Source organism: Sorex fumeus, unplaced genomic scaffold (genome assembly GCF_029834395.1).
Source record: "Sorex fumeus unplaced genomic scaffold, SorFum_2.1 ptg000037l, whole genome shotgun sequence".
Taxonomy (NCBI): Eukaryota; Metazoa; Chordata; class Mammalia; order Eulipotyphla; family Soricidae; genus Sorex; species Sorex fumeus.
Genome location: NW_026606094.1, coordinates 65,597,682 through 65,623,814, shown reverse-complemented (window position 1 = coordinate 65,623,814; position 26,133 = coordinate 65,597,682). Strand labels below are relative to the sequence as shown.

General features: G+C 39.7%; 1 protein-coding gene across 1 annotated transcript in view; it reads right to left on the bottom strand.

Moving 5' to 3' along the window:
* Positions 1 to 26,133, bottom strand: part of STK31 (serine/threonine kinase 31) — a 75,109-nt gene that overhangs the window by 35,963 nt on the left and 13,013 nt on the right. Inside the window, exons 7-10 of the mRNA XM_056118630.1 lie at positions 25,807 to 25,981; positions 16,642 to 16,757; positions 12,591 to 12,750; positions 3,700 to 3,822 (exon numbers count right to left, since the gene is read on the bottom strand). Coding sequence (XP_055974605.1) covers positions 3,700 to 3,822; positions 12,591 to 12,750; positions 16,642 to 16,757; positions 25,807 to 25,981 — 574 coding nt within the window. The remainder of the gene's footprint in view (positions 1 to 3,699; positions 3,823 to 12,590; positions 12,751 to 16,641; positions 16,758 to 25,806; positions 25,982 to 26,133) is intronic.

Genomic DNA, 26,133 nt, shown 5'->3' with positions numbered 1-26,133 from the left:
AGGGATCTAGTTCATAAGTAAGGGGTACATGTCTTAAATATATAAGGCCCCATGTTTGATCTCTAGCATCACAGAGTCCCTGAGCATGACCAAGAAAAGTCTTAGAATCCTCCAAGCACCATGTGTGACCCTGATGCCCCCTAATACTATAGGGGTCCAAGTAGCTGGATCTTAGAACTGAACCATCTGGCCTACCTGGCCAAGTAACAGGTAAAGTGAACACCCAAAAAAGAGGATAAGGGGAAGCTTGAATTTTTGCCAGACTGAGCTCAGGTGACCTTAAGAAAGGTTTGTTGTTTTATTTTGTTTTTCAGGGGGGGAAAAAGCTAGTTGTTTGAGGAGGGAAAAGCGAACATGTGCCACTGGGTAAACAGTTATTCATACTCTGCATATACAGGAGATAAGAAATGTCGGGGCAGGGGTACTTTTCAGTGGTAACAAGGAAATAGGTGACTGAGTATGGGAGACAGGAACTCCACTGCAGTCTCCACTGCCCACTGTACCCAAGTCAATGGCCTATGGTCCTTAAGAAGTACAAAAATATTTCTTGGTTCAAAACAAAATAATGTCTCCTAGAGAAGGGCTATCAAATGGTCTAAAATGCAAGCCTCCAGGTAATACGTTTTTCCATCCTTAATCCTACGGAGTCCATCTCAGTTTTAATAAGAAGAAATGAGGGTACACAGCTACACAAATCTTGATAATCATATTTTTCTCCTCAGTGGTCAAGAGTCTGCCATTTTGTCCTTTAGGATATACATATCTTAACCTATTCTAGTAAATTTACCTTTAGATCTATTGGCCCACCTATGTTAAGGTAAAAGTGATACTGAAGTCTGTTTTATGTTCACACACCTCACTGGGATGCCTATCTAGGTGTCAGGAAATAAGGACAATTGAGGGAAACTGAGACTTAAGTAGGTCAATATGTCAAAGATCCAGGATGATCTCTGAGCACAGAGCCAGGAGTAAGTAAGTTTGAGCACAGTTAGATGTTGCCAAAAATAGTTTATTATTGGAAGGGCCTGGAGACAGTACAAGAATTAAGAGCACGTGCACCTAACCCCAGTTTGATTCTAAACATGATATGGCCTCCTGAATATTGAAGGTTACAGCACTGGTAGCCTCTGAGTACCATCAACTGAGGCCTTGGTGGTCCCAAGTCACACTACACCTTCAGTTCCTACTAGTAAGCCATCTGGGCCAGGAGGCTGAGAATCACAGTGAAGAGCACCGTTTGGGAGGCCCAAAAATAAAAGGAAAAAAAGAAGAATGGATCAACTGATCAGGGAGAATGCTCAAAGATTTGGAGTGCATACCTTCAGTCCTAATACTTCTTTGATCCCTAGCATGTAGGTGTAGTTCTGGTGGCCCTGAGGCCCAAAGAAAAAACAACTGTTATATGAGATACTGATATAAAGTGTAAATTTTAATCAATATTTCTTCATAACTGTGGCTGTTAGGCTAGTTGGCTTTTAGACAAGGAAACAGAAACAATGAGAGATATTCACTGAAGTCAAGAGATACTGCCCAGCACAATGAGGTGTGTAGTCTGGAGCACACCACAAAGATGGTCCAGGAAACCCCCAGCAACTTAGGGCTGAAGCAGTACTGCTCTCACACTGAACTATCAGCCTCACTTGGCAGAGTTTCAAAGAGGACCCCCACACACACCCTCAGACACCCTGAGCACCACTCGTGAGATAACACCCTAAAAGAGGAAAAGGAAATTCTGGTGCCTAGAGTAGTCTCAACTTGGGGAATCATATAGTCTGCTAAAAGCACCCATAATTGTCCAAGAGATCCACAGATGAAGTGGGGTTGGGAGGTCACAGCATGAGACTAGGGAGCCTGGAAAGAAGACAGGGTCAGGAAAAAAGCTGAGAAACACTCACCTAAAGTAGACAGGCCATATGTATAAAAAAGAATCTTTAATTTTTTACTTCAGGTGGCAGGGGGCACACCCAGCAGTGCTCAGGGCTTACTCTTTCCCGGCCCTACACTCAGAGATCACTTCTGGCGGGGCTTGAGGGACCATGTGGAATGTTAGGGAATGAGTCCAGGATGGATATTCATGAGGCAAGTGCCCTACCCACAGTACTATCTCTCTGGTCACCCAAAATCGTAAAAATTTTTTTTAAAAATGTAAGCGCTTTAAAGATTGTCTTGGGAACAGGTATGTGCCTCAGCAGTACACAAGTTTCACTGTATGCATCAGGTCCTGGTTTTGATCCCTTGAACTGCAAAAAATAAAGGTGATCTTGGTTGCAGAACCTCAACCTATGTTTACTAACAATTAATGAGAAGTAAAACACTTTACAGGGCAAACCAAGGTGCACTGTAGACAAATAAATTTCTTTTTACATCAACTGCCCTTTTATATGCAAGACTTCTTACTGCAACATTCTAAAACAACTGAACTATTTATGCAATTCCACTGAAAAAAAATGTTGGGACCAGGTGGCCAAAGGTGCAAACTTTTAAGCACCACTGGGACAAGAGTCCTGGCCCAGTTGGCAGAATACCATTGTACACTGTTCCCAGGTCCCCTGAGCAACCGTTTGGGAGGATCACTAACAGCCCCTCAAAAAAAGAAAAGAATATGCTTTTAAACACAATTCCAGTGGTTCCTGACCCACAGAGTAAGCAGTAAACTATACCGTCATCCAGGGAACCAAGAGTGTCCAGAGGTCCCTAAATATACTTTACTCCATATATCTCTAGCAAAATTATTCTCTGCTGTCCAAGGAAATCTGCTAACTCAGTGACTACTCAACTTAGTATGACAGATAGTGACCACTAAAGTAAAAAGTCAAAGATATACAAAAAGGAGGAATATAAAAGGATTATTGTTTTCAAGTTATATATACGCCCACACAGAAAGCTCCACAAGTATAAAGAGACAAATGGAAACCAAAATAACTTACCACGGAGACAGTCATTCCTCTATAGACACAAAACTTAGAAAATTTAATAATCACAAAATCAAATATAAGTTCAAGTAACTATCTGAAAATAGTTGAAAACTTCTAGAAAAAAACGCTTAAATGTTAAAAAACACTCTTAAAAAATACATCCTTTTAAAATTATACTACTATGTAGAATGCCAACACTGCCTTTCTCATTCATTCCAAATTACAGTCATTGCTAAGATAGCAGGATAGGGATAAAGTAAAGGTTCCACCCACCACTGACATAGCTAACTTTATTATAATCACCTATAAAGGACCTTAAGATCCCTAAAACACAGATCAGATCCCTCTGGCTAACTCTGACATGTAACCCTACCTGGTTTTCTCTAGAATGCTATGCAATAGGTACTCACATGCCTGCTTCTGATTTGGTCAATTTAAGTTTTCCAAATGAATACTTCTCTAGCATATATGGCATATCTGATCATTTACTTTGTATGCCGGCTTGATTACATAATGTACTAATGCACTACTTGATAAGGTAATGCCTATGTACTGTACCAAGTAATGCATTGATACATCACATTATAAACATTGTATTAAACACAATTTTAAGTTATAAACATTAAATATGTAAACACTAAATATATTAATATTTAATTCCATTTTTAAATTAGAAAAATAGAAATACTTCCATCTTTACTAACTGAAACTCAAAGTAAATGCTAATTTTATCCCTAAAATAAATCCAACATTAGTAAACATTTAGTATCTTTTAAATTCCAACCTGTAATGTCTGCAAGCGTTTAGAAAGAGGTAATTCATCTACTTCCAAAATAAAAACTTCTACTGCCATGCACAGCTTCTGTTGCACATCATTTCTTTCCACAATCAAAATTTTTCCTTCATTCTAGAGGGAGGAATAATACTTTCATTAGTATATCATTGGCTTTGTGTGTACAGATTTTCTTTACGTTTTAACTTCTATTTTAAAAAATGGTTACCATTAAATTAGTAAAATTTAATGTTATATTCTACAAATACACAGTAGCACTTAGAAAACCTCTCTGAGATCACCAAAGTGTTTTCTTTCCTCAATTAAAAATTAGACTTAGGTTTAATAATTCCTCTAATCCCCCCCCCATTATTTCTGCATCAACCAACTTTTTTCCTCAGTAAAGTATAAATCCTGCAATTACATATTGCCAACCTCCTACTTCCTTCTCATCCTAAATTTCTTCATCTACTTTTTCTTCAAGATTTAGAAAATAAAAACTCCTCAAGGCAAGCACTCTAACCACTGTACTATTGCTCCGGCATTTTTGGTGAGGGGTGGGGGTGGGGGGTAGAAGAGGGAGTCTGGCACATACTCATAAAAGCTCAAATTTTAGTGTATTTGTTTAACTCAACAGGATCATTTTTTTAATGTATTTATTTATTGAATCACCGTGGGAAAGGTTACAAAGCTTTCAGGTTTAGGTCTCAGTCATGCAAATATCAAACACATTTCCCTTTACCAATACTTATTTTTTACCATGAAGAACCCCAATAAAACCCCACCCCCCACCCCTCCCAGTCCCTGTGGGGCAGATGAATTCTAGTTAACACTCTATCTGCTTTGATTAGATTCATTGTTTCAATAAAAGATTCACCACTATTATTTAGAGTTTACCCCCCCCCCCCAAATCAGACATGCTGAAAAAGCATTGTGAAGTGATTTGCTTTCTACAGCTGGGTTCAAGAATTAAATGTTGGTTTTGGATTTCTGCTATTTTACTTATTTTTTCCCCTTTATTTTATTTTATTTTACAGTTGTAAATTTACAATTTTTTGTGCTTTGGTTTCAATTATACAATGATCAGATACCCATCCCTCCACCAGTGCCCATTTTCCACCACCATGGATAATATCCCTCCCACTCCCATCCCCCCATCCCCCCTGTCTCTGTGGCAGGGCAATCCCCTGTGTTCTCTCTCTCCTTTTGGGTGTTGTGGTCTGCAAAAGAGGCATTGAGTGGCAAACATGTTCAGTCCATAGTCTACTTTCGACATGCATCTCCCCTCCTGGGAGGATCCTCCAAACATCCTTTATTTGGTGCTCCCTTCTCTATCTGAGCTGCCCTTTCCTCTAGGATACCCGGCTGGCCTCTAAGTTATGGAGTAATCCTCCTGGTGCTGATCTCAGCTATTCTTGGGTATTAATCTCATACTTTGTTACTTTATATCCCCCAGATGAATGCAATCTTTCTATGTCTATCCCTCTCTTTCTGACTCATTTCGCTTAGCATGATACTTTCCATATTGTACCACTTGTATGTAAATTTCATGACTTCATCTTTTCTAACAGCTACATAGTACTCCATTGTGTAGATGTACCAAAGTTTCTTTAACCAGTCATCTGTTCTTGGGCATTCAGGTTTCTTCCAGTTTCTGGCTATTGTAAAAAGTGCTGCAATGAACAAACAAGTGCAGATGTCACTTCGACTATACTTTTTTGCCTCTCTGGGATATATTCCCAGGAGTGGTATTGCTGGGTCAAATGGGAGCTCAATTTCTAATTTTTTGAGAATCGTCCACACTGTTTTCCAGAAGGGCTGAACCAGTGGACATTCCCACCAACAGTGAAGGAGGGTCCCTTTCTCGCCACATCCACGCCAGCATCGGTTGCTTTTGTTCTTTTGAATGTGGGCCAGTCTCTGAGGTGTGAGATGGTATCTCATTGTGGTTTTGATCTGCATCTCCCTGATGATTAATGATGTAGAGCATTTTCTCATGTGCTTTTTTGCCATTCGGATTTCTTCTTTGAGAAAGTTTCTGTTCATTTCATTGCCCCATTTTTGGATGGGGTTGGATGTTTTCTTCTTGTGGAGTTTAACCAGTATTTTGTATATCCTGGATATCAACCCCTTGTCAGATGTGTATTCGGCGAATATCCTTTCCCATTCTGTAGACTGTCTTTGTATTTTGCTCACTGTTTCTTTGGAGGTGCAGAAGCTTCTTAGTTTAAGATAGTCCCATTTATCTATCTCTGTTTTCACTTGCTCGGCCAGTGGCGTGGCATCTTTGAAGATACCATTAGCTTCAATGTCATGGAGGGTTTTGCCAACTTTATCTTCAATGTATCTTATGGTTTCTGGTTTGATGTTGAGGTCTTTAATCCATTTTGATCTTACTTTTGTACATGGTGTTAGGCAGAGTTCTGAGCCTATTTTTTTGCATGTAGCCGTCCAGTGATGCCAACACAATTTATTAAAGAGGCTTTCCTTACTCCACTTCACATTACTTGCACCTTTATCAAAGATTAGATGAGCATATGATTGAGGGGAGATGTCAGTGTATTCAACCCTCAACAGGATCATTTTTAAATCACAGAGCTAAAACAAAAAATTCTCAAAAATATGACAATCAAGTTGAGGAATTGTCCAAAATGACAAATAACATTAACAACACTAAGATTCAAATTAAGTACAATAAAGGGAGGTAGAACAGCAACTCTGAGTCACAATAACTCTGCATTTATCCAATTAATAACTCTTCGGTCTGTCAAATTAAATCAAGGATAATGTGCCTAAAATTAACTCCTGATCATCAGCAGTACGGGGAAAAAAATATTTGCTTTAGGTAGGAAAATAAAATCACTGTTGTTCTAGAAGAATACCAGATCATACCGGTACCTGTCCTGAATTACTTTCCTGTCTTCAAACTACAAAAATTCAGAAGCAGTTATTTTTCACACAAAAAATGCATTTTGTGTTTTAATGTTAGAAAATATATTTTGCAGTTTAACATACCTTGGTTCAAAGTCCCTACTAATATTTATAAGTATATAATCAAGCAATTTTCTTCAAATCTGTAGGTCTCAGTTTCCTCATTTAAAAAATGGGATAGGGGTTAAGGGGAAAGGAAGTGAGGAGGGCCCATATTCAATGGTTCAATGGTGGGGGTAAATTGACACTGGTAGTGGGTGGGGTGCTAGAATACTGTCTTCCTGAAATCTTATAATTGTCAGTACTGTAAAATTAGAAATCATAGTGACTGAATTTTTTTTTAGTTTTAAGTAATTGTAAGGAAAATTGTCATAAGGTTAAGTTTTCACCTCTGGTTTTTCTGAGTAATTAAAATATTCAGAGCTTTAAGGTCCTCTCAGACCCTGGGCCGCCCACCTTCCCCAAGCACCTTCCTCTCCATCCCCGATGCCACACTCGGTTTTCTCCCTCTCCCAGGCAAATAATCCAGTATCTTCTTCCAATTGTACCAAAATACTGGAGGTTACAAGAAGCTCTATAAGCCCTCTATAAAACACATCCTCCAAAAGCTTCACTAGACACCTCACTGAGGACAATAAGTCGCTGAGGAGCACCTGAGAGGAAGGTGAAACTCTAGAAGGGGGGGAAGGCAACCACCATCCACAAAACTCATCTAGAACCCTTTCTCTCAACTAGAGGAGAATACTGATAGTGAACTGAAAGGCCCCACCTCCATACTACTACTAAAACATGAAGAAACAGCAAAAATCCCCACCACAAGGAAAGGATGATGAAAAGGGTCCAGTTGCCTCAACAAGCATTACCCACAGAAACAATCTCCCTGATAATGGATTCAGAGACGAAATGTTGAAGATGTTAAATGAACTCAAGGAAACGATGAAACAGACACAGACATCCAATAAATTAAAGGAGGACACGCAAGAAACAGTGGAACAGGCAGCCAAGAAAATACAGGAAGAAATGAGAGCAGAAATTAAAAAGCTACAAAAATAAGTGTCAGGAATAAAAGACTTGATAGATGAAATTAAAAACTCAGTGGGTGCCCTCAATAGTAGAATGGCTACAGCCGAAGACAGAATCAGCGAGCTTGAAGATGAACACAGGATGCTTACAGGCAAAAACAAACAATGGGAAAAGACCTCAAAATAGCTCTTAGGCGAATCAGAGACCTAGGGGATGATTTCAAGAGGAACAACATTAGAATCATCGAAGTACCAGAAGGACTGGGAAACAATTCCAATGAAAAAGCCACGGTTAAAAATATCATTGCTGAAAAGTTCCCAGAGCTAGACAATGCAGGCATCCAGATCCAAGAAGCCCGAAGAGTGCCAACTAAAAGAGACCCTAGTAAAAAGACTCCAAGATATATCATAGTCAGAATGATGTATGCCATAGATAGACACATAATACTGCAAGCAGCAAGGTCAAAGAAGAAAATCACATACAAAGGAGCACTCCTTAGATTTACAGCAGACCTATCAGAGGAAACCCCCCAAGCCTGAAGACAATGGTGGGACATAGTGAAAAATCTCAATGAAATGAATGCCTCACCAAGAACACTTTATCCAGCTAAACACTCACTCAAACATGAAGGAACGAGACACTATTTCATGGAAAAACAGCAGCTCAGGAACTTTCATGGAAAAACAGCAGCTCAGGAACAGACTCAAAACCAAACTTAAAAGAAGGGCTAAAGAGGCTACTATAAGGGGGGAAAATACCCTACAAGCACAACAAACCCCTACAGAAAGATGGCACACAAAACCCCATGACAATAATCTCCCTCAATGTCAATGGTCCAAATGAACCAATTAAGAGACACAGAGTGGCAGCGGGGTATGGTGCTGCCAGCAGGTCAATCTGTACCTGTGAGGCAAGTGCATCAGCAGCCTGATGGCACCTTCAGACTTGCAGATACCTCAAAATTGCTGCTGTGCCTTTGGCCAGACCCCAAAAACTTGGGGCAAAGTTTACCAAGAAAGTAAACGGCCAAAAGTGAGGTATGTGGAAAACACACCCACAAACCACCTCCGGCTCAGCTATATAATTGGAAGCATGGCCTCTCTGGCTCCTGACTGAACTGCTTAAAGGTCATGATCCCAGAGACTCAAACAAATCTTGAAACCCAGCGGCTTTTGGCAGAAATGCATCTGGTCCCTGCAGTAGGTTACTGGTGCTGGGCCAACCCAGGTGGGAATAGGTTTCATGCCTTGGCCTGTTCCCCCTGGTGGCCCGGTGGCCGCCATCCTCCCGAGGCCACTGGACAGTCAAGTTTGGGGTCACAGTGATGAGACATTTTGGACCTCATGGGATGGGGGCAGAGCCGGTCCTGTCCTCCCCACCCCAACGAGACCCCAAGTCATCGCCCATGAACGTCCTCTCTGGCTCCTGATCAAGCTACTTAATGGCCATGAACCCAGAGACTCAGAAACAAATCTCAAAACCCAGTGGCTTTTGGCAGAAATGCATCTGGACCCCGCAGTAGGTTACTGTCGCTGGGCCACCCCAGGGGGGAAAGGGTATTGTCACTCCGCCTGCTCCCCGTTGGCGGCTTGGTGGCCATCATCCTCCAGAGGTCATTGGACAGTCAGGCTTGGGCCTGCAGTGATGAGACATTTTGGGCCTCAAGGGATGGGGGTGGAGCCGGTCCTGTCCTCCCCACCCCAATAAGACCCCAATTCATGGCCCATGAACGGCCTCTCTGGCTCCTGATCAAGCTGCTTAATGGCCATGATCCCAGAGACTCAGGAGCAAATCTTGGAACCCAGCAGGTTTTGGCAGAAATCCCTCCAGATTTAAGTGTTAAAATTTCAGAATTTCAAAACTGCATGGCCACTACTGCAGCCACGCGACATCATATGTTATTCATAACTAGCAATAGAAAACAAATTGTCTACTGTTGCCTTTTCAGCAGATATGAGTGTTGGGGTAAAATCTCAAATAATAATTGTGGGTCTGGTGTCAAAATATTGAATGTGATCCAAGTAGAGAGAGAGTAATGTGGTAATCATCTGCCCCACAGGTAGGGGGAGGGTGTGGGATGGGGGTATACTGGGGTTGTTGGGGATGGAGAATGGGCACTGGTGAAGGTATGGGTGTTTCATTGTATGATCGAGACTTAGACCCGAAAGCTTTGTAACTGCTCTCACGGTGATTCAATAAATAAAATTATAAAAAAAGAAAAAAAAAACACAGAGTGGCAAAATGGATTCGGAAACTAAACCCAACATTCTTCTGCCTACAAGAAATACATCTGAACAGTTAGAGCAAACACAGACTCAAAATCAAAAGACGGAAATCACACTCCTAAACAGGTATGCAACTAATGAGGGACCAGCTAAGCGCTTAAAACAACTGCTAACAGATTTTAACAAGGGCGTTGCTAGCAACACAATAGTAGTTGGAGTCTTCAACACTGCCCTATCACCTCTAGATTGACCAACAAGATTAAGGAAACACTGGCTTTGAAGGAAAAGACAGAAGAGAGGGCTAATAGATCTATACAGGGCTCTGCATCTTAAAAAAAAAAAAGAATACACTTTTTTCCCCCAGTACACATCAAACATTTTCCAAAATAGACCACAGGCTGGGTCACAGAACATACCTCAATAGAATCAGGAAGATAGAAATTGTATCAACTATCTTTTCAGACCATGATGCATTGAAGATAGAAGTTAATCAATCATGCACAGACACGGAGAACCAAATCAAACAAAATTAGAAATTGAGCTCCCATTTGACTCAGCAATACCACTTCTGGGAATATATCCCAGAGGTGCAAAAAGGTATAGTAGAATTGACATCTGCACTTATATGTTCATTGCAGCACCGTTTACAATAGCCAAAACTGGAAAAAAAAAAAGTCTATGAAGTTCTGAGTACCCGAGAACAGATAACTGGTTAAGGAAACTTTGGTACATCTACACAATGCGGGGATACTATGCAGCTGTTAGAAAAGATGATGTCATGAAGTTTGCATATAGGTGGTTCAACATGAAAGGTATCATGTTGAGTGAAATGAGTCAGAAAGAGAGGGACAGACATAGAAAGACTGCACTCATTTATGGAATATAAGGTAACAGAATGGGACACTAACACCCAAGAACAGCAGAGATTAGTATCAGGAGGATTATTCCACAGCCTTGAAGCTGGCCTCTCAAGCTGGGGGGAAAGGCAGCTCAGATAGAGAAGGGACCACCAAGGTAAGTTGCTAGGAAGGCCCACTCGGGATGGAAGATGTGGGCTAAAAGTGAACTATGGACCGAACATGATAGCCACTTAATACCTCTATTGCAAACTACAACACCCAAAAGGAGAGAAAGAGAGCAAAAGGGAATGCCCTGCCACAGAGGTGGGATGGGGGGAGGGGGGAGATGGGTTGGGGTGGTGGTAGGGATACTGGGATCACTGTTGGTGGGGAATGGACACTGGTGGAGAAATGGGTACTTGATCATTATGTAACTGGAATGAAAGCACAAAAGTTTGTACCTCATGGTATTTCACTGATAAAAATATCTTTATGTCAAAGTATGTTCTGCTTAGCTCAAAATAAGAAAATTGCAAGTTGATATAAGTATGCTTGTACCTAAAGTAATAAAAGATTCACATATGAAATATTTCTTTCTTCACACCGCTTTCCTACACACAAATAACCAACTTTCAACAGCAGGTGGTTTAAATAGCATTTAATTATTAAGAAGAATGCAACATTGCAGCATAAACCATCCCACTCAGGTAAGAAAATAAGTCCTATTAGTATACATGGAAGCATCCTTAGCTTACAAGCATAATGCCTGGCAAAAGCCACTGTCTCTTACAGAACAGCTTCTAGGCTTCCTGATGAGAATGTCAGTTGCAGGAGTCCCAGCCATGTATTTGGAGTTTACAGTTCTTCCCAGTGCAAGTACAATTTACCAACTGGAGATTTATTTACCTAAAAAATGATGTCTAATGAAAGGTCTGTAATGTCACTTTATCAAATTACCAATAAAAGAGGGAATTAAGTCAATCAAATTCTCATGGAAAACAGGAAAAGATTTTCTTAACCAATTTTTTTTTTTTTTTGCTTCTGGATCACACCAGCAATTCACAGGGGTTACTCCTGGTTTATACAACTCAGGAATTACTCCTGGCGGTGCTCAGGGGACCATATGGGATGCTGGGACTAGAACTCAGGTCAGCTGTGTGCAAAGCAAATGCAGTACCCGCTGTGCTATCACTCCAGCCCCTCAATTTTTAATAAAATACTGTAAGAGTCAAATTCTCACACCAAGTATTATTTACTAGAGGTCAAAAGAGACAAAGAAAAATTCCAAATTTTTATAAAATAACATAATATGAGACTGATACCCAAGAACAGTAGAGACAAGGGCCAGGAATACTGCTCCACAGTTGGAAGCTTGCCTTGTGAACTGGAGGAGAAGGCAGTTGGAATACAGAAGGGATCACTAAGTCAATGATGGTTGGAGGGATGGATCAGGATAGGAGAGTGTACTGAAAGCAGATAAAGGATGAATCATGATAGCCTCTCAGTATCCGTACAGCAAACCATAATGCCCAGAAGTAGAGAGTATGGGGAATATTGTCTGCCATAGACGCAGGGGAAAGTTGGAATGGGGGGAAGGGGGAAATACTGGGGACACTGGTGATGGAAAAATGTGCACTGGTGGAGGAATGGGTGTTTGATCATTGTTGAAACTCAAACATGAAAGCTTTGCAAGTGTAGCTCACGATGATCCAAAAGAAAGAAAAAGAAAAAGAAAAAAGAAAATATTCCAAATGCTTTATTATTTTTCCTTTTATTGGTTTAGGTAATAAAATACTGTTACAATAGTGTCAACTTTTATAGTTTTGATATAAAAAAACTACTGAACCTTCATCACCACCAAATAAAAAAAAGATTCTTGACTTACCAAATCTTGACAAGTTCTAATCTTCTCCTGAGCTAAATTGTAGTCTTTCCAAATTATCTCTAATTCATTCAAAGACTCTGGAGTAGTGAGACACCCTTCATTCAACACTTGTATAGCATCTGAAAGGTCATTTCCAAAACAAACACTAGTGTTGACACGTCTATTTATAGAAAAAAAAATGGGGGGAAAGGAATTTGTTAGTTCACTGTATCACTGTCATCCCACTGTTCGTCGTTTTGCTCAAGCGGGCGCCAGTAACATCTCCATTCATCCCAGCCCTGAGATTTTTAGCATCTCCTTACTCGTCCTTCCCAACAGTGACGTATTGCAGGCTCTTTCAGGGTCATGTGAATAAGACCCGTTATTGTTACTGTTTTTGGCATATCAAATACACCATGGAGAGCTTGTCAGGCTCTGCCATGACCTTCTATATACAGATGTATATTCATATGGGAATACAATTCTGACTAAAGGCTTATGACCATTTGACTTTATAGCTTCTAATACTTGAAATCTGTTATCTAAAAGCTTATCCAATAAAAATGGTAAGTTATTAAATTAAATTATTGCATAGAATAATTGTTATTATAAATAAATTTACTGCTGATAAATTTTAAAGGAGATTGTATTTTAAAAGGTGAACTTGAGGGTTTTTTTTAAATTTTTAGTAGTGAAACACCTTGAGGTACAGTTGTAGACTTACAAATTTTTGTGCTTGGGTTTCAATCATACAATGATCAAATACCCATCCCTCCACCAGTGCCCATTTTCCGCCACCATTGATCCCAGTACCCCTCCCACCCACCCCCCATCCCATCCTGCCTTTGTGGCAGGGCATTCCCTTTTGTTCTCCTTTTGGGTAACCCGAGGTTTTTTAATATGACTCACCAGTTAACCAACTACCAAAAATATTTCTGAAATATTTCAAAGGAAAATGCAAAATAAAATGAGCTTTAATGAAAAATTTTATATTTAGGGTACTTTCGTTCTTCTTATATAAGTAACTTTTTATTACCAATATTTTGTAATATCTGAGACATTTAAGATGCTACTCAAACTGACAAAAATTTATACTACTTTCCTACTAATTTTATTATCTGGGGATTTCTAAAATCAATTAGGGGAGACATAAGTTATGGCCAAAAAAAGATGATCTTAAGAAATCATACATGTTCTCCAGTTAGCTAAATCTTTGTTAGTTCATATTAGAAAAGGTAACATTTATGTAATAATGATATAAAACTACTATTTACAATACTGGTGAGGAAAAGACAGCTTTTTAAAACTTAAAAACTTTAAAAATGTAAAATAACTTTAAAACTTTATGCAGTTGAGAAAAACTAAACTTTTTCAAACTTTACATAAAGGATAACTTCAAAACTCTCCATAATTTTTAAAATTTTTGTTAAGGAATCATTCTTTGCAGTAAAAAATTTATATATACAATTCTAGCCCCTTCACAGTTTTTCCAAGTGTTGCAGCTACAGTATGTTACCTCATGAAAAATAATTTGGGGAGGTGAAGAATAATGAAATCAAAGAGTGTGATTTGGAGGGCTGGGAGCTGGGAAGATCAGTGAAGAAAAAGGGAAAAGGGAGAGAAGACACATGTTCAAGAGACAACATGAGCTTCTCCAGAAAGGAGAAAGCCAAAAGCATTACATCTCAAGTAGAGATCCAGCGGATCTCCAAGACAGAGAATGCATGCAAGTTCCCAGAATTTGAAGCATCAAATGAACCTTTAATTATGGCCTACAATTATCTTTCCAAGTTCTTATTTTAAAAGTAAAGCCTTGAAATGGGCACTGGTGGAGGGATGGGTATTTGATCATCGTATAATTGAAACCCAAGCACAAAAATTTGTAAGTCTACAACTGTACCTCATGATGTCTAATAAAATTTTTTTTTTAAATTAAAAAAAAGTATAGACTTGGGGCTGAAGCGATAGCACAGTGGGTAGGGCGTTTGCTTTGCACGAGGCCGACCGGGTTTGATTGCCAGCAACCCATATGGTCCTCTGAGCACCGCCAGGGGTAATTCCTAAGTGCAGAGCCAGGAATGATCCCAATGCATCGCAGGGTGTGATCCAAAAAGTAGGGAATAAAAGTTTAGACTTAATCATGCTTGTTTAGCAAGACTAAAGGCACAAGGTCTGTGAGCTTTAATAAGCAGACTAGTATTTCTAAAGTTTAAAAAAAAAAATCAAAAGCAATCAGAAAGGCAGGTCAATTAACAAAGACTATTCAGATTTCTTTCCCCGCCCTCCCGGTGGGGAGGGCGGGGGGGGGGGGGGGGGGAAATGCTAGTATTGGGGTCAGCAATGCTCAGGGGTTACTACTGACTGCACATAGGAACCACTCCTGGCAGTACTCAGGGGACCATATAAGATGCCGGGAATCAAACCTGGGTCATCTGCGTGCGAAACAAGGACCCTACCCCCTATACCACCACTCCAGCCCCTGATTTCCTATATTTTAAAACTGCAAAATAACTAAGCTCATAAAATAAAAAAATTTTCTGGCTTAGTTTTGTAAACGTAGTCTTTAATTCTTTAGTAGTTTATCAAAAGCTGGTTTGGCTTTATAGCAATCAATTACATTACTCATATTTTTTCTTTCTTTTGTGTGCAAAGCAGGCGCCTTCACTGTATCTCTGGACCCACATTACTCCAATTCTTAATAGGTTTATAAACTAGATATGTATTGAAGAATACGAATGTCCAGTGATAAAAAAAACAGCATGCAGTATTTATTCAGGACATCAATATTTTAATTTTTTTTGCTTTACAGGAAAGGTAAAAATTATCTATAACCACCAACAATTTTCTATTAAAACAAAGTAACTACTCAGATAAGAAATACTGAATAAGCTGTCCAAATTATCTGCTAGTCCAATTTTTCTCTTGTCTTCTGATTCCAAGAAGACTCTGCTTTGTTTGTTTTATTTTGTATACAAAGTACAATTAAGTAATTTAGAGTACTGAAATCTTTATTCAGTGTAGGTCTGAAATAAGCCCAAGCAAAACAACTGGGCACAGTACTTTCCTACCAACTTACCACCCAGAATTTATGCTGAATTGTTTTTAGTAGTTTTACTGTCATAGACGACTTTAAAGCGTATTTTCTCATGTTGTAACAATAAAACAGTAACAAAAAACACTAAAATTTGCCCCTGGCATAACTATTTTTAGTAGTTTCTTTAAACATATAATAATTCTGTTTCAAACAGGATGCTATCACTTATATGTGTGGTATTTAGAGTACCTGGATAAGGAAATACAATGGTTTAAATAAGGGATGCCTAGATCAATCTTGGTCCCAAAGTACAGGGAAAAGATAAGTGGGGGGGCGGGGAAGAGACAGGAAGCAACAGAGGGTAAGAGTCAATGTACAATGGTGGGGTGTTAAGGAATGACAGAGCTATTCAAACCACAGAGTCAACAACACCGAAATCATGAGACCCAAATTTCAATAACCAAACTTTCAAAGGTGACTGTCAAAATGGCAGACTGGGGTAGAGGGTAGGAGAGGGAGTCTGGGAACACTGGTGGAGGAAGTTGAAACTGGTAGTAGGATAAGGTGATGAATCACTGTATGCCTAAAATCCAACTGTGAATAACTTTGTAAAACATGGTGTCTTCAATAAGTTAAATTTAGAAAAAATTGAAACACTGTCCTCCCATCGTTCACTGATTTGCTTGAGTGGTCCCAGTAACGTCTCCATTGTGAGACTTTGTTGTTACCGTGTTTGGCATATCGAATACATCATGGGGAGCTTGCCAGGCTTGCCGTGCAGGTGAGATACTATGGGTAGCTTGACGGGCTCTCCGAGAGGGGCGGGGGAATCAAACTCAGGTCGGCCATGTTGGCTGCGTGCAAGGCAAACACCCTACCTGCTGTGCTATATCTCCAGCCCCCTTAGAAAAAATAAAATAAAAAATAAAATAAAATTTTAAAAAATATTGCTTCAAAGTGAAAATGATAGAAACAAAATTTAGAGAACCAATTAACTAGCAATAACTTTTAAATCACCAAAAATATATTATTACCCACCTAATTTCTTTCAAGATTTCAACCTTAGCTGCCAGATTTTTCATTCTGGTACCTACGTGAGTTTTCAAAGTGCTTTCTAAATGTTTAGTCAAATCCATGGTAGTTGCTTTCTCTTGCTGAAACAAAGAACAATCACATCTTAATGAGACCAAAATAGGAAAATAGCTTTCATTATTTAAATGACTAGGCATAACTAAAATTTAGAAGGTAAAACAATTAGGCCATGGAATAACAAAGACTTCTGTATTAGTTGAGTTTTGAAAAACAATTTATTCAGTCCTCTGTCTTCAAACATTTACTTTCATATTTCATACTTATAAGAAACCAAGTAATCACAAAATTTCACATATTATATGTAGTAAAGTATTTTTAAATCTTTTTAAAAATATTTTTAAAATAGGATAAATAGGGTTAAAGTAAGTCAATAGTATAGCAATGGTTAGATACTTCTTTTTCCTTTCCTTTTTTAAATATTTTGCTTTTTTTGGGTCAGTTGCTCAGGAATTATTCCTGGTAGTACTCAGGGGACCATATAAGAAGCTGGAGATTGAACGCGGTCAGCCACTGTGCAAGGCAAATGCCCTAACCACTGTACTCTTGCTCCACTCCTCTGTTAAAATTTCCTTCTAGTTAAAGAAACCAAAATTCTCAGAAATATGTTCTCCAGTACCAGAGTAGGAAATGTACAAGATAAGCATACAACATCCTATTATGCCAGGAAGAGTGTCATCAAATAAAAAAGACAATGTCAAAAATGATAGTGCAGCCAATTTAAAAATTACTTCTTGGGCTAGAGAGATAGTTCATGGATTAGTGTGATTGCCTTACAAGCATAGTTGTAACCTAGCTCAACTCCTGGCATTAACATAGTCCTCAAACACAGAGCCCCCCCTCCACCCAACACCACCCAGTGTGATTTTTTAAAAAATGCAAAACAGACCAAATAAAAAATGACTTCCAAAGGAAATGATTCAAGCATCAAAGGGTAAAATGGCTGCAATGGATTAAGACACTTCAAATATTCTGATAATTCATTAGTTTATAATGATGAGAAAATAATCCAATCCCCAGGGCCAGAGCAATAGTACAGTGGGTAGGGCAGTTATATATAGTACAGTACAGCTAACCTGGGTTTGATCCCCAACATCCCATATGGTCCCCCAAGCCCTACCAGGAATAATTCCTGAGAGCAAGAAGTTAGGTCTAAGCATCACTTTTGTTTTGGTGGCACAAACAAAAAAAGAAAAGAATCCAATCCCCTGGTCAGTGGTGTATGATGCTAAAAATAAACTTTTCCAAGCTTGTAACAGTTATCAGTGTTAGTATCACTAAGAAAAATAATATGCTATCATGTGACATAATAAAATGGGAAATAACACCATACCACTTATAAAGTATGGCAAAATTTATTTTAATGATATTTGATACAGAGCTCCTAAAACCCTAGAATCTCCTTAAAAGGAGGGTTTTTCTTTCTGTTTTTCATTCTGAGCCTCACAAGCAGTGCTTATGAGACCTGGAAGCCTCTTTCAGTAGTTCTTGGCCAACAGGGACAGCAGTGAAATGTGAGAGCCTGGTGATGCTTTGCTGCAGTGCTTCCCAGACTCTGCAGTGCCAAAAATCACTCAGCTACCCAGCCAGGGCTAGGGGCCTCAAGGCCACTCAACTAACGATGCCCTCATTGGACTGACCATGTAGTACAAGGTCTATAACTGGGTCTGTCCCAAGCAAGGCTTGCACTTTTATTACTCCTGTACTCTCTCTCTGGATTTAAGAGGAGTTTTGGGGGGCTTTTGGTTTGGTTTGGTTTGGTTTTGACAGCTAATGTGAAGACTCGTGGCAAAAGAGGACTATTAACCATGGAAAAACAAAAAACAAAAAACTGTGAATTCAATAGCTAAAATCTGGAAAAAACCCGAGTGCCCGAGAACAGATGACTAGTTAAAGAAACTTTGGTACATCTAAACAATGAGGAATACTATGCAGCTGTTAGAAAAGATGAAGTCATGAAATTTACATACAAGTGGTACTTCATAGAAAGTATCATGCTAAGCAAAATTGAGTCAGAAAGAGAGGGACAGACATAGAAAGATTGCATTCATCTGGGGAACATAAAGTAATAAATCGGGAGACTAACACCCAAGAATAGCTGAGATAAGTACCAGGAGGTTCACTCCATGGCTTGGAGGCCAGCCGCACATGCTGAGGGAGAAGGCAGCTCAGATAGAGAGGGGAGCACCAAGTAAAGGATATTGGGAGGACCCTCCCAGAATGAGAGATGCATGCTGAAAATAGACTACAGATCGAACATAATAGCCACTCAATGCCTTTTGCAAACCATAGCACCCAAAAGGAGAGAGAGAACAAAAGGGAATGCCCTGTCACAGGGATGGGGTGGGATGGGGGGGGGGTGGGAAGGATGCTGGGAGCATTGGAGGTGGGGAATAGGCAGCAGTGGAGGGATGGGTATTCGATCATTGTATAACTGAAACCCAAGCACAAAAATCTGTAAGCCTCCAACTGTACCTCATGGTGTTTCACTAATAAACAATTTTTAAAAATAAAATAAAATATATTGCATTAGATTAAAAAAAAAATATGGGAGAGAGTTTTCCGGGGTTCTGATGTGAGGAAGAAATTTTAAGGTCAAGGATAAAGCACTTGTCCCGTTCTCCCACAAGAGAATCAGTGTCTTCATACATGCTTATGAAGACAAAAATTTTTATCTCCATACATGCTTATGAAAATAAAAATTCCTTCCTGCTCAAAAAAAAACCAGTGAATTTAGTAAGAACACTATACCTCCTTCACCTTAAAGTTTAAAAAAAAAAGGCTGGAGGTTGTTTAATTAACAAAACAATTAATGAGCTAAATCAATCTGGTTGATGTAATGAAATTTTGATTTACAAAACCAAATGATGAGGTTTGGGGAACTGCCAGGTTTGGGGAGCTGCCAAGAATATGCTATGAGACTGGCAAGTGAAGCAAGAGCCCCCGCACGACCTGACTTCCCCCACCACAATTTTCCCTAGATCTCTAAGCTTTTATCTCTCTATTCCTCATTGTAATACAGTTAATGCCCCTTGTAATAAAATAGTGGCCTTATGCACAGCACTTTCCTGAGTTTTAAGAATTCTTTTAATGAATTATTGAACCTAAGAACCTTCAAATTCATATTCAGCAAGGTGAAAACATGAGTTGCATAGGGACCCATATTGTGGCAGGCATCTGAAGGGAAGAAAGTCTCGTGAGGTGTGAACTGAGTATAAAGCGTCAAAATAAACTGAACTGAGCCAGAGAGATAGGACAGAGGAGAGGAGCACACACAAAGCACGCATCAGGGATCAACCCCAGCACCTCATGGCTCCCCCAACCAGGTGTCATCCTTGAGGATTCCGGTTCTATTCAGTGTGGACCTGGAGGTCCCCAGCACTGTGGGACCCAAGTCACATCACATCCTCAGACCCACACATTGAACCATCCTACCCAAGGTCAAGTGTCACCAGGAGTGGTCCTGGGTACCTAGAGCACCACATAGAAGTGACTCCCATCCTCTACCCTCAACCCCCCAATAAGCACTGCACTGTCCTCCCGTTGTTCATCGATTTGCTCGAGCAGGCCCAGTAACGTCTCCATTGTGAGACTCGTTGTTACTGTGTTTGGCATATTGAATATGTCATGGGTAGCTTGCTAGGCTTTGCCATGTGAGACAGATACTCTCGGTAGCTTGCCAGGCTCTCCGAGAGGGGCGGAGGAATCGCGGAGGAATCAAACCTGGCTCAGCTGGCCGGCCGCACGCAAGGCAAACACCCTACCACTGTGCTATTACTCCAGACCACCCCCCCACCCCGAAACACAAAGAACTAAATTTCAGAACAACCTGTTGGTATTAGAAAACTGGGGAAATAGTATGGCATTATGAATTTAATTTCAGAGAAAAGCACACAGTTGAAAATCACATGGTACCTGGGGGTGAAAAAACCTGAAACCCTTAATCTGAGAAAACCTTGAGACCTAACTTCAAAATGAAACACACAATATTACACAAGTCTATTGGGTAATACAAGTATGCACATTTGGGGGCTGGAGATACAGCACAGAAGGTGGGACTCTTGTTTTGCATGTGACTGACCCAGGTTTGAATCCCAGCACCCCATTTGGTCCCCTGAGCCCACCAGAAGTAATTTCTAAGCACAGAGCCAGGAGTAAGCCCTAAGCACCACCAGGTGTACCCAAAAAACAAAACAAAAAAAAGTATGCATATTAAGCAACTTAACGAATTTATCAACCTTTTAATATATGGACTCCTTATTAGAAGAAACCAACCATGAAAGGATATTCATGGAATATGAGAAATCTAAGTAGCAGATATTAACTCTTTTTAAGAAATCAATTTTAAAGCATGAATGTTATGATTATAAATCTGAAGTTCTTTTCTCTTAGAAAAGCATAAAAAAGTATATAAAGAAAAGTTACTATGAATAAAATCACTTTCTTCCTGTTCTTCCTGCATTAACATACGCCTCAGAGACCTGGCCCTAACAAAAAAGGATGAGAACACTATTCGGATCTGTCAAAGAGGAATCGAAAGAGCTATGCTTGGAGTATCATGCTTCACTCAAATGAGAGATGGAATCCGGAGTTCTGACCTCCATCAACATTCAAGAATCATGGATGCTGTCTCGTTTGCCAAGGCATTGAAAATCAGATGGGTTGGACACATAATGAAATTTAAAGACGACCACTGGACTAGAGCTATTACTGACTGGATTCCACGGGATGTCAAAAGATCATGTGGACGCCCACCTACGAGATGGTCAGACTTCTTCGTCAAGACCCTGAATGATGGGTTTGAGGCTCTTCAAGTTCCTAGAACGAGCAGATGCCATTGGGCTACGCCAGCACGCAATCGGGATGAATGGAGACGTACTGGCACACGCTCGAGCAAATCAATGAGTAACGGGATATCAAGTGATCAAGTGAAAATAACTTAGGAAAGGCTTGGGATGCGACTCACTTGTTAAGCACAGGTGTTAAGAAATTGGGTTTGCAAGAAGATCTGGAATACCTGAATAGACCTATTAATATCAAAGAAATTGAAACTGTAATCAAAAGTCTTTCAAAAAACAAAAGCCTAGGTCCAGATGAATTCATTAGTGAATTCTTCCAAACATTTAAAGAGGACCTATTGCCAGTTCTTCTCAAGCTTTTCCAGGAAATTAAAGAAACAGAAACTCTCCCAAACAGTTTCTATGAGGCACCAACCTCCCTAATACAAAAAACAAGCAAAGACACCACAAAAGAAAAAGAAAACTACAGGCTGATATCCCTGATGAACACAGATGCAAAGATCCTCAACAAAATTTCAGCAAATAGAATCCAACAGGTCATACACCACAACCAAGTGGGATTCATCCCGGGGATACAAGGATGGTTTAACATTTGAAAATCAATCAACATAATCCATCATATAAATAAAAGATAAAAAACCATATAATCATATCAATAGATGCAGAGAAAGCATTTGACAAGATCCAGTACCTGTTTATGATGAAAATTCTCACCAAAATGGGTATAGAAGGGACTTTCCTCAATATAATCAAAGCTGTCTACCACAAGCCTATGGCAAGCATCATCCTCAATGGGGAAAAACTAAGAGCCTTCCCTCTAAGATCAGGGACAAGACAAGGATGCCCACTCTCTCCACTGCTGTTCAATATAGTACTAGAAGTACTTGCAATAGGGGAAAAGGGAGCTCAGATAGAGAAGGGAGCACCAAATAAAGGCTGTTGGGAGGATCCTCCCAGGATGGGAGAAGCATGCTGAAAGTAGACTATAGACCAAACATGACTGCCACCCATTGCCTCTTTTGAAAACCACAACACCCAAAAGGAGAGAGAGAACAAAAGGGAATGTGCTGCCACAGAGGCAGGTGGAATGGGGGGGATGGGGGGGTGGGGGGTGGGAGGGATACTGGGATCCGTGGTGGTGGGAAATGGGCACTGGTGGAGGGATGTGTATTTGATCATTGTAAAATTGAAACCCAAGCACAAAAATCTGTAAGTCTACAACTTTACCTCATGGTGTCTCACTAATAAAAATTTTTAAAAAAAGATATTAAGGGATCCAGGTAGAAAAGGAAAAAAGGAAAAAAATCAAGCTCTCACTATTTGCAGATGATATGATACTATACTTAGAGAACCCTAAAACCTCTACCAAGAAACTCCTAGAAACAATAAACTTGTATATTAAAGTTGCAGGCTATAAAATCTATATCCAAAAGTCCATGGCTTTCCTATATGCAAATAGTGAGAGAGAAGAAAGTGACACGAAAAAAACAATCCCATTCACAACTGTGCCCCAGAAAATCAAGAACCTAGGAATCAGCTTAACTAAGGAAGTAAAACACCTATACAAAGAAAACTACAAAATGCTACTTCAGGAAATAAAAGAGGACACAAGAAAATGGAAAGATATCCCCTGCTCATGGATCGGGAGAATTAACATTGTCAAAATGGCAATACTTCCCACAGCATTGTACAAATTCAATGAGATCCCTACAATGATACCCATGACATTCTTCAAAGAAATGGAGCAAACACTCCTGAAATTCATATGGAACAATAAGCCCTCACGAATAGCTAAAGCAATTCTTAAGAAAAAGAAAATGGGAGGAATCAACCTCTCTAACTTCAAACTCTACTACAAAGCAATTATAATTAAAACAGCATGGTACTGGAACAAAGGCAGAGCTGCAGACCAATGGAACAGGGTTGAAGATACTGACATCTCCCCTCAAACATATGATCATCTGATCTTTGATAAAGGAGTAAGGAATGTGAAGTGGAGTAAGGAAAGCCTTTTTAACAAATTGTGCTACATGCAAAAAAATGGGCTCAGATCTCTGCCTAACACCATGTACAAAAGTAAGATAAAAATGGATTAAAGACCTCAACATCAGACCAGAATCCATAAGGTACATTGAAGACAAAGTTGGCAAAACCCTCCATGATACTGAAGCTAATGGTATCTTCAAAGATGTCACGCCACTGGCCAAGCAAATGAAGACAGAGATAGACAAATGGGACTACCTTAAACTAAGAAGCATCTACACCTCAAAAGAAACAGTGACCAAAATACAAAGACAGTCTACAGAATGGGAAAAGATATTCACCCAATACCCATCTGACAAGGGGTTGATATAAAGGATACACAAAGTTTAACTCCACAAGAAGAAAACACCCAACCCTATCAAAAAATGTGGCAACGAAATGAACAGAAACTTCCTCAAAGAAGAAATCTGAATGGCAAAAAGGCACATGAGAAAATGCTCTACATCATTAATCATTAGGGAGATGGAGATGCAGATCAAAACCACAATAAGATATCATCTCACACCACAGAGACTGGCCCACATCCGAAAGAACAAAAGCAACTGGTGTTGGCGCAGATGTGGGGAGAAAGGGACTCTCCTTCATTGCTGGTGGGAATGCCGACTGGTTCATCCCTTTTGGAAAACAGTATGGACGCTTCTCAAAAAATTAGAAATTGAGCTCCCATTTGACCCAGAAATACCACTCCTGGGAATATATCCCAGAGAGGTAAAAAAAAGAAATAAAGAAATAGTAGAAATGACATCTGCACTTGTATGTTCATTGCTGCACCATTCACAATAGCCAAAATGTGGAAAAAACTCAAGTGCCCAAGAACATGACTGGTTAAAGAAACTTTGGTACATCTACACTATGGAATACTATACAGCTGTTAGAAAAGATGTAGCACTGTAGTACTGTCCTCCCATTGTTCATCGATTTACTCAAGCGGGCACCATTAAAGTCTCGATTGTGAGATTTCTTGTTACTGTTTTTGGCATATTGAATATGTCACAAGTAGCTTGCCAGGCATTGCTGTGCGGGCAGAATACTCTCAGTAGCTTGCCGGGCTCTCCGAGAGGGGCGGAAGAATTGAACCCAGGTCAGCTGCATGCAAGGCAAACACCCTATGAAATCTGCGTGTAAGTGGATCAACATGAAAAGTATCATGTTAAATGAAATGAGTCAGAAAGAGGGACAGGCATAGAAAGACTGCACTCATCTGTGGAATATAAAGTAACAGAACAGGAGACTAACACCCAAGAGTAGTAGAGATAAGGACCAGGAGGTCTGCTCCACAGCTTGGAAACTGGCCTTGTGTGCTGGGGGAAAAGGCAGCTCAGATAAAGAACGGAACACCAAGTAAAGGGTGTTTGGTAGATCCACTCAGGATGGGAGATGTGTGCTGAAAGTAGACTAAAGACTACACACGATGGCCACTCAATACCTCTATTGCAAACCACAACACCCAAAAGGGGGGGGGGGGAGAGAGAGAGAGAGAGAGAGGAAGCATTCGCCCTGCCACAGAGGCGGGGTGGGGTGGGAATGGGGTTGGGGTGGTGGGAGGGTTATTGGGATCATTGGTGGTGAAGAATGAGCACTGGTGGAGGGGTGGTTACCTGATCATTGTATAACTGAAACGCAAGCACGAAAGTTTGTAAGTCTACAACTGTACCTCATGGTGTATCACTAATAAAAATTAAAAAAAAAAAAGAACCTGGGTTTGAGTCCTGGTACTATATGGTCCCTGAGTATGACTTCCATAACACTTTAAAAAAACAAAACCATTCAGGAAGCATATATATATATATATATATACACACACACATATATATATACATACATATATATACATATGGGCTGGAGCAATATCACAGCGGGTAGGGCGTTTCAATTCCCAGCATCCCATATGGTCGCCTGAGCACTGCCAGGAGTAATTACTGAGTGCATGAACCAGGAATAACCCCTGTGCATCACTGGGTGTGACCCAAAAAACAAACAAAAAAAACGGGTGGTAAGTACATAAATATTATTCTCCTTTTGGATGTTTGAATGTTTCCAGAGCTAAAACGTGAATATGGAAATGAGAAGTTAATCTTTCAAATATCTTATGAAATATGAAGATAAATAGATAGGAATGTGAGAAAATTTTTCATCTGTAACAAATAGAAGAAAATTAGAAAAGGGACAGACAGGAAAGAAATAGAAAGGAGAGGACTATAACAAAGAGGAGAAGATTACTTAGAATTTCCAGCTGTACATTCTTTATCACAAACCACAAATAATACCATACCTGCAATTCCTGGGCAGTCTGTTCTACTTTTGATTCTAATGCCTTAAAACTCTCAAGAAGAACTTCCTTCTCTGTTTTAAGCTTTTCATTTTCTTCAATCAATTTCTGATCCTGCTTAATTTTTGCCAGGCTGACACTAGACCCTAAATTAAAGTCACCAGCAGCCAAGCTTTCCCTATGAAAAACAAATTCACTCAATTTAAAAACTGTACTATATAGGGCTAAAAAGAAATCATAAATCTAATGCTAAATTATCAAGTATTTCCCAAAAGCTTTAAATGGTTTAAATTTTTATGCAAATTAGAATATAAAACCGGGTCAATACTT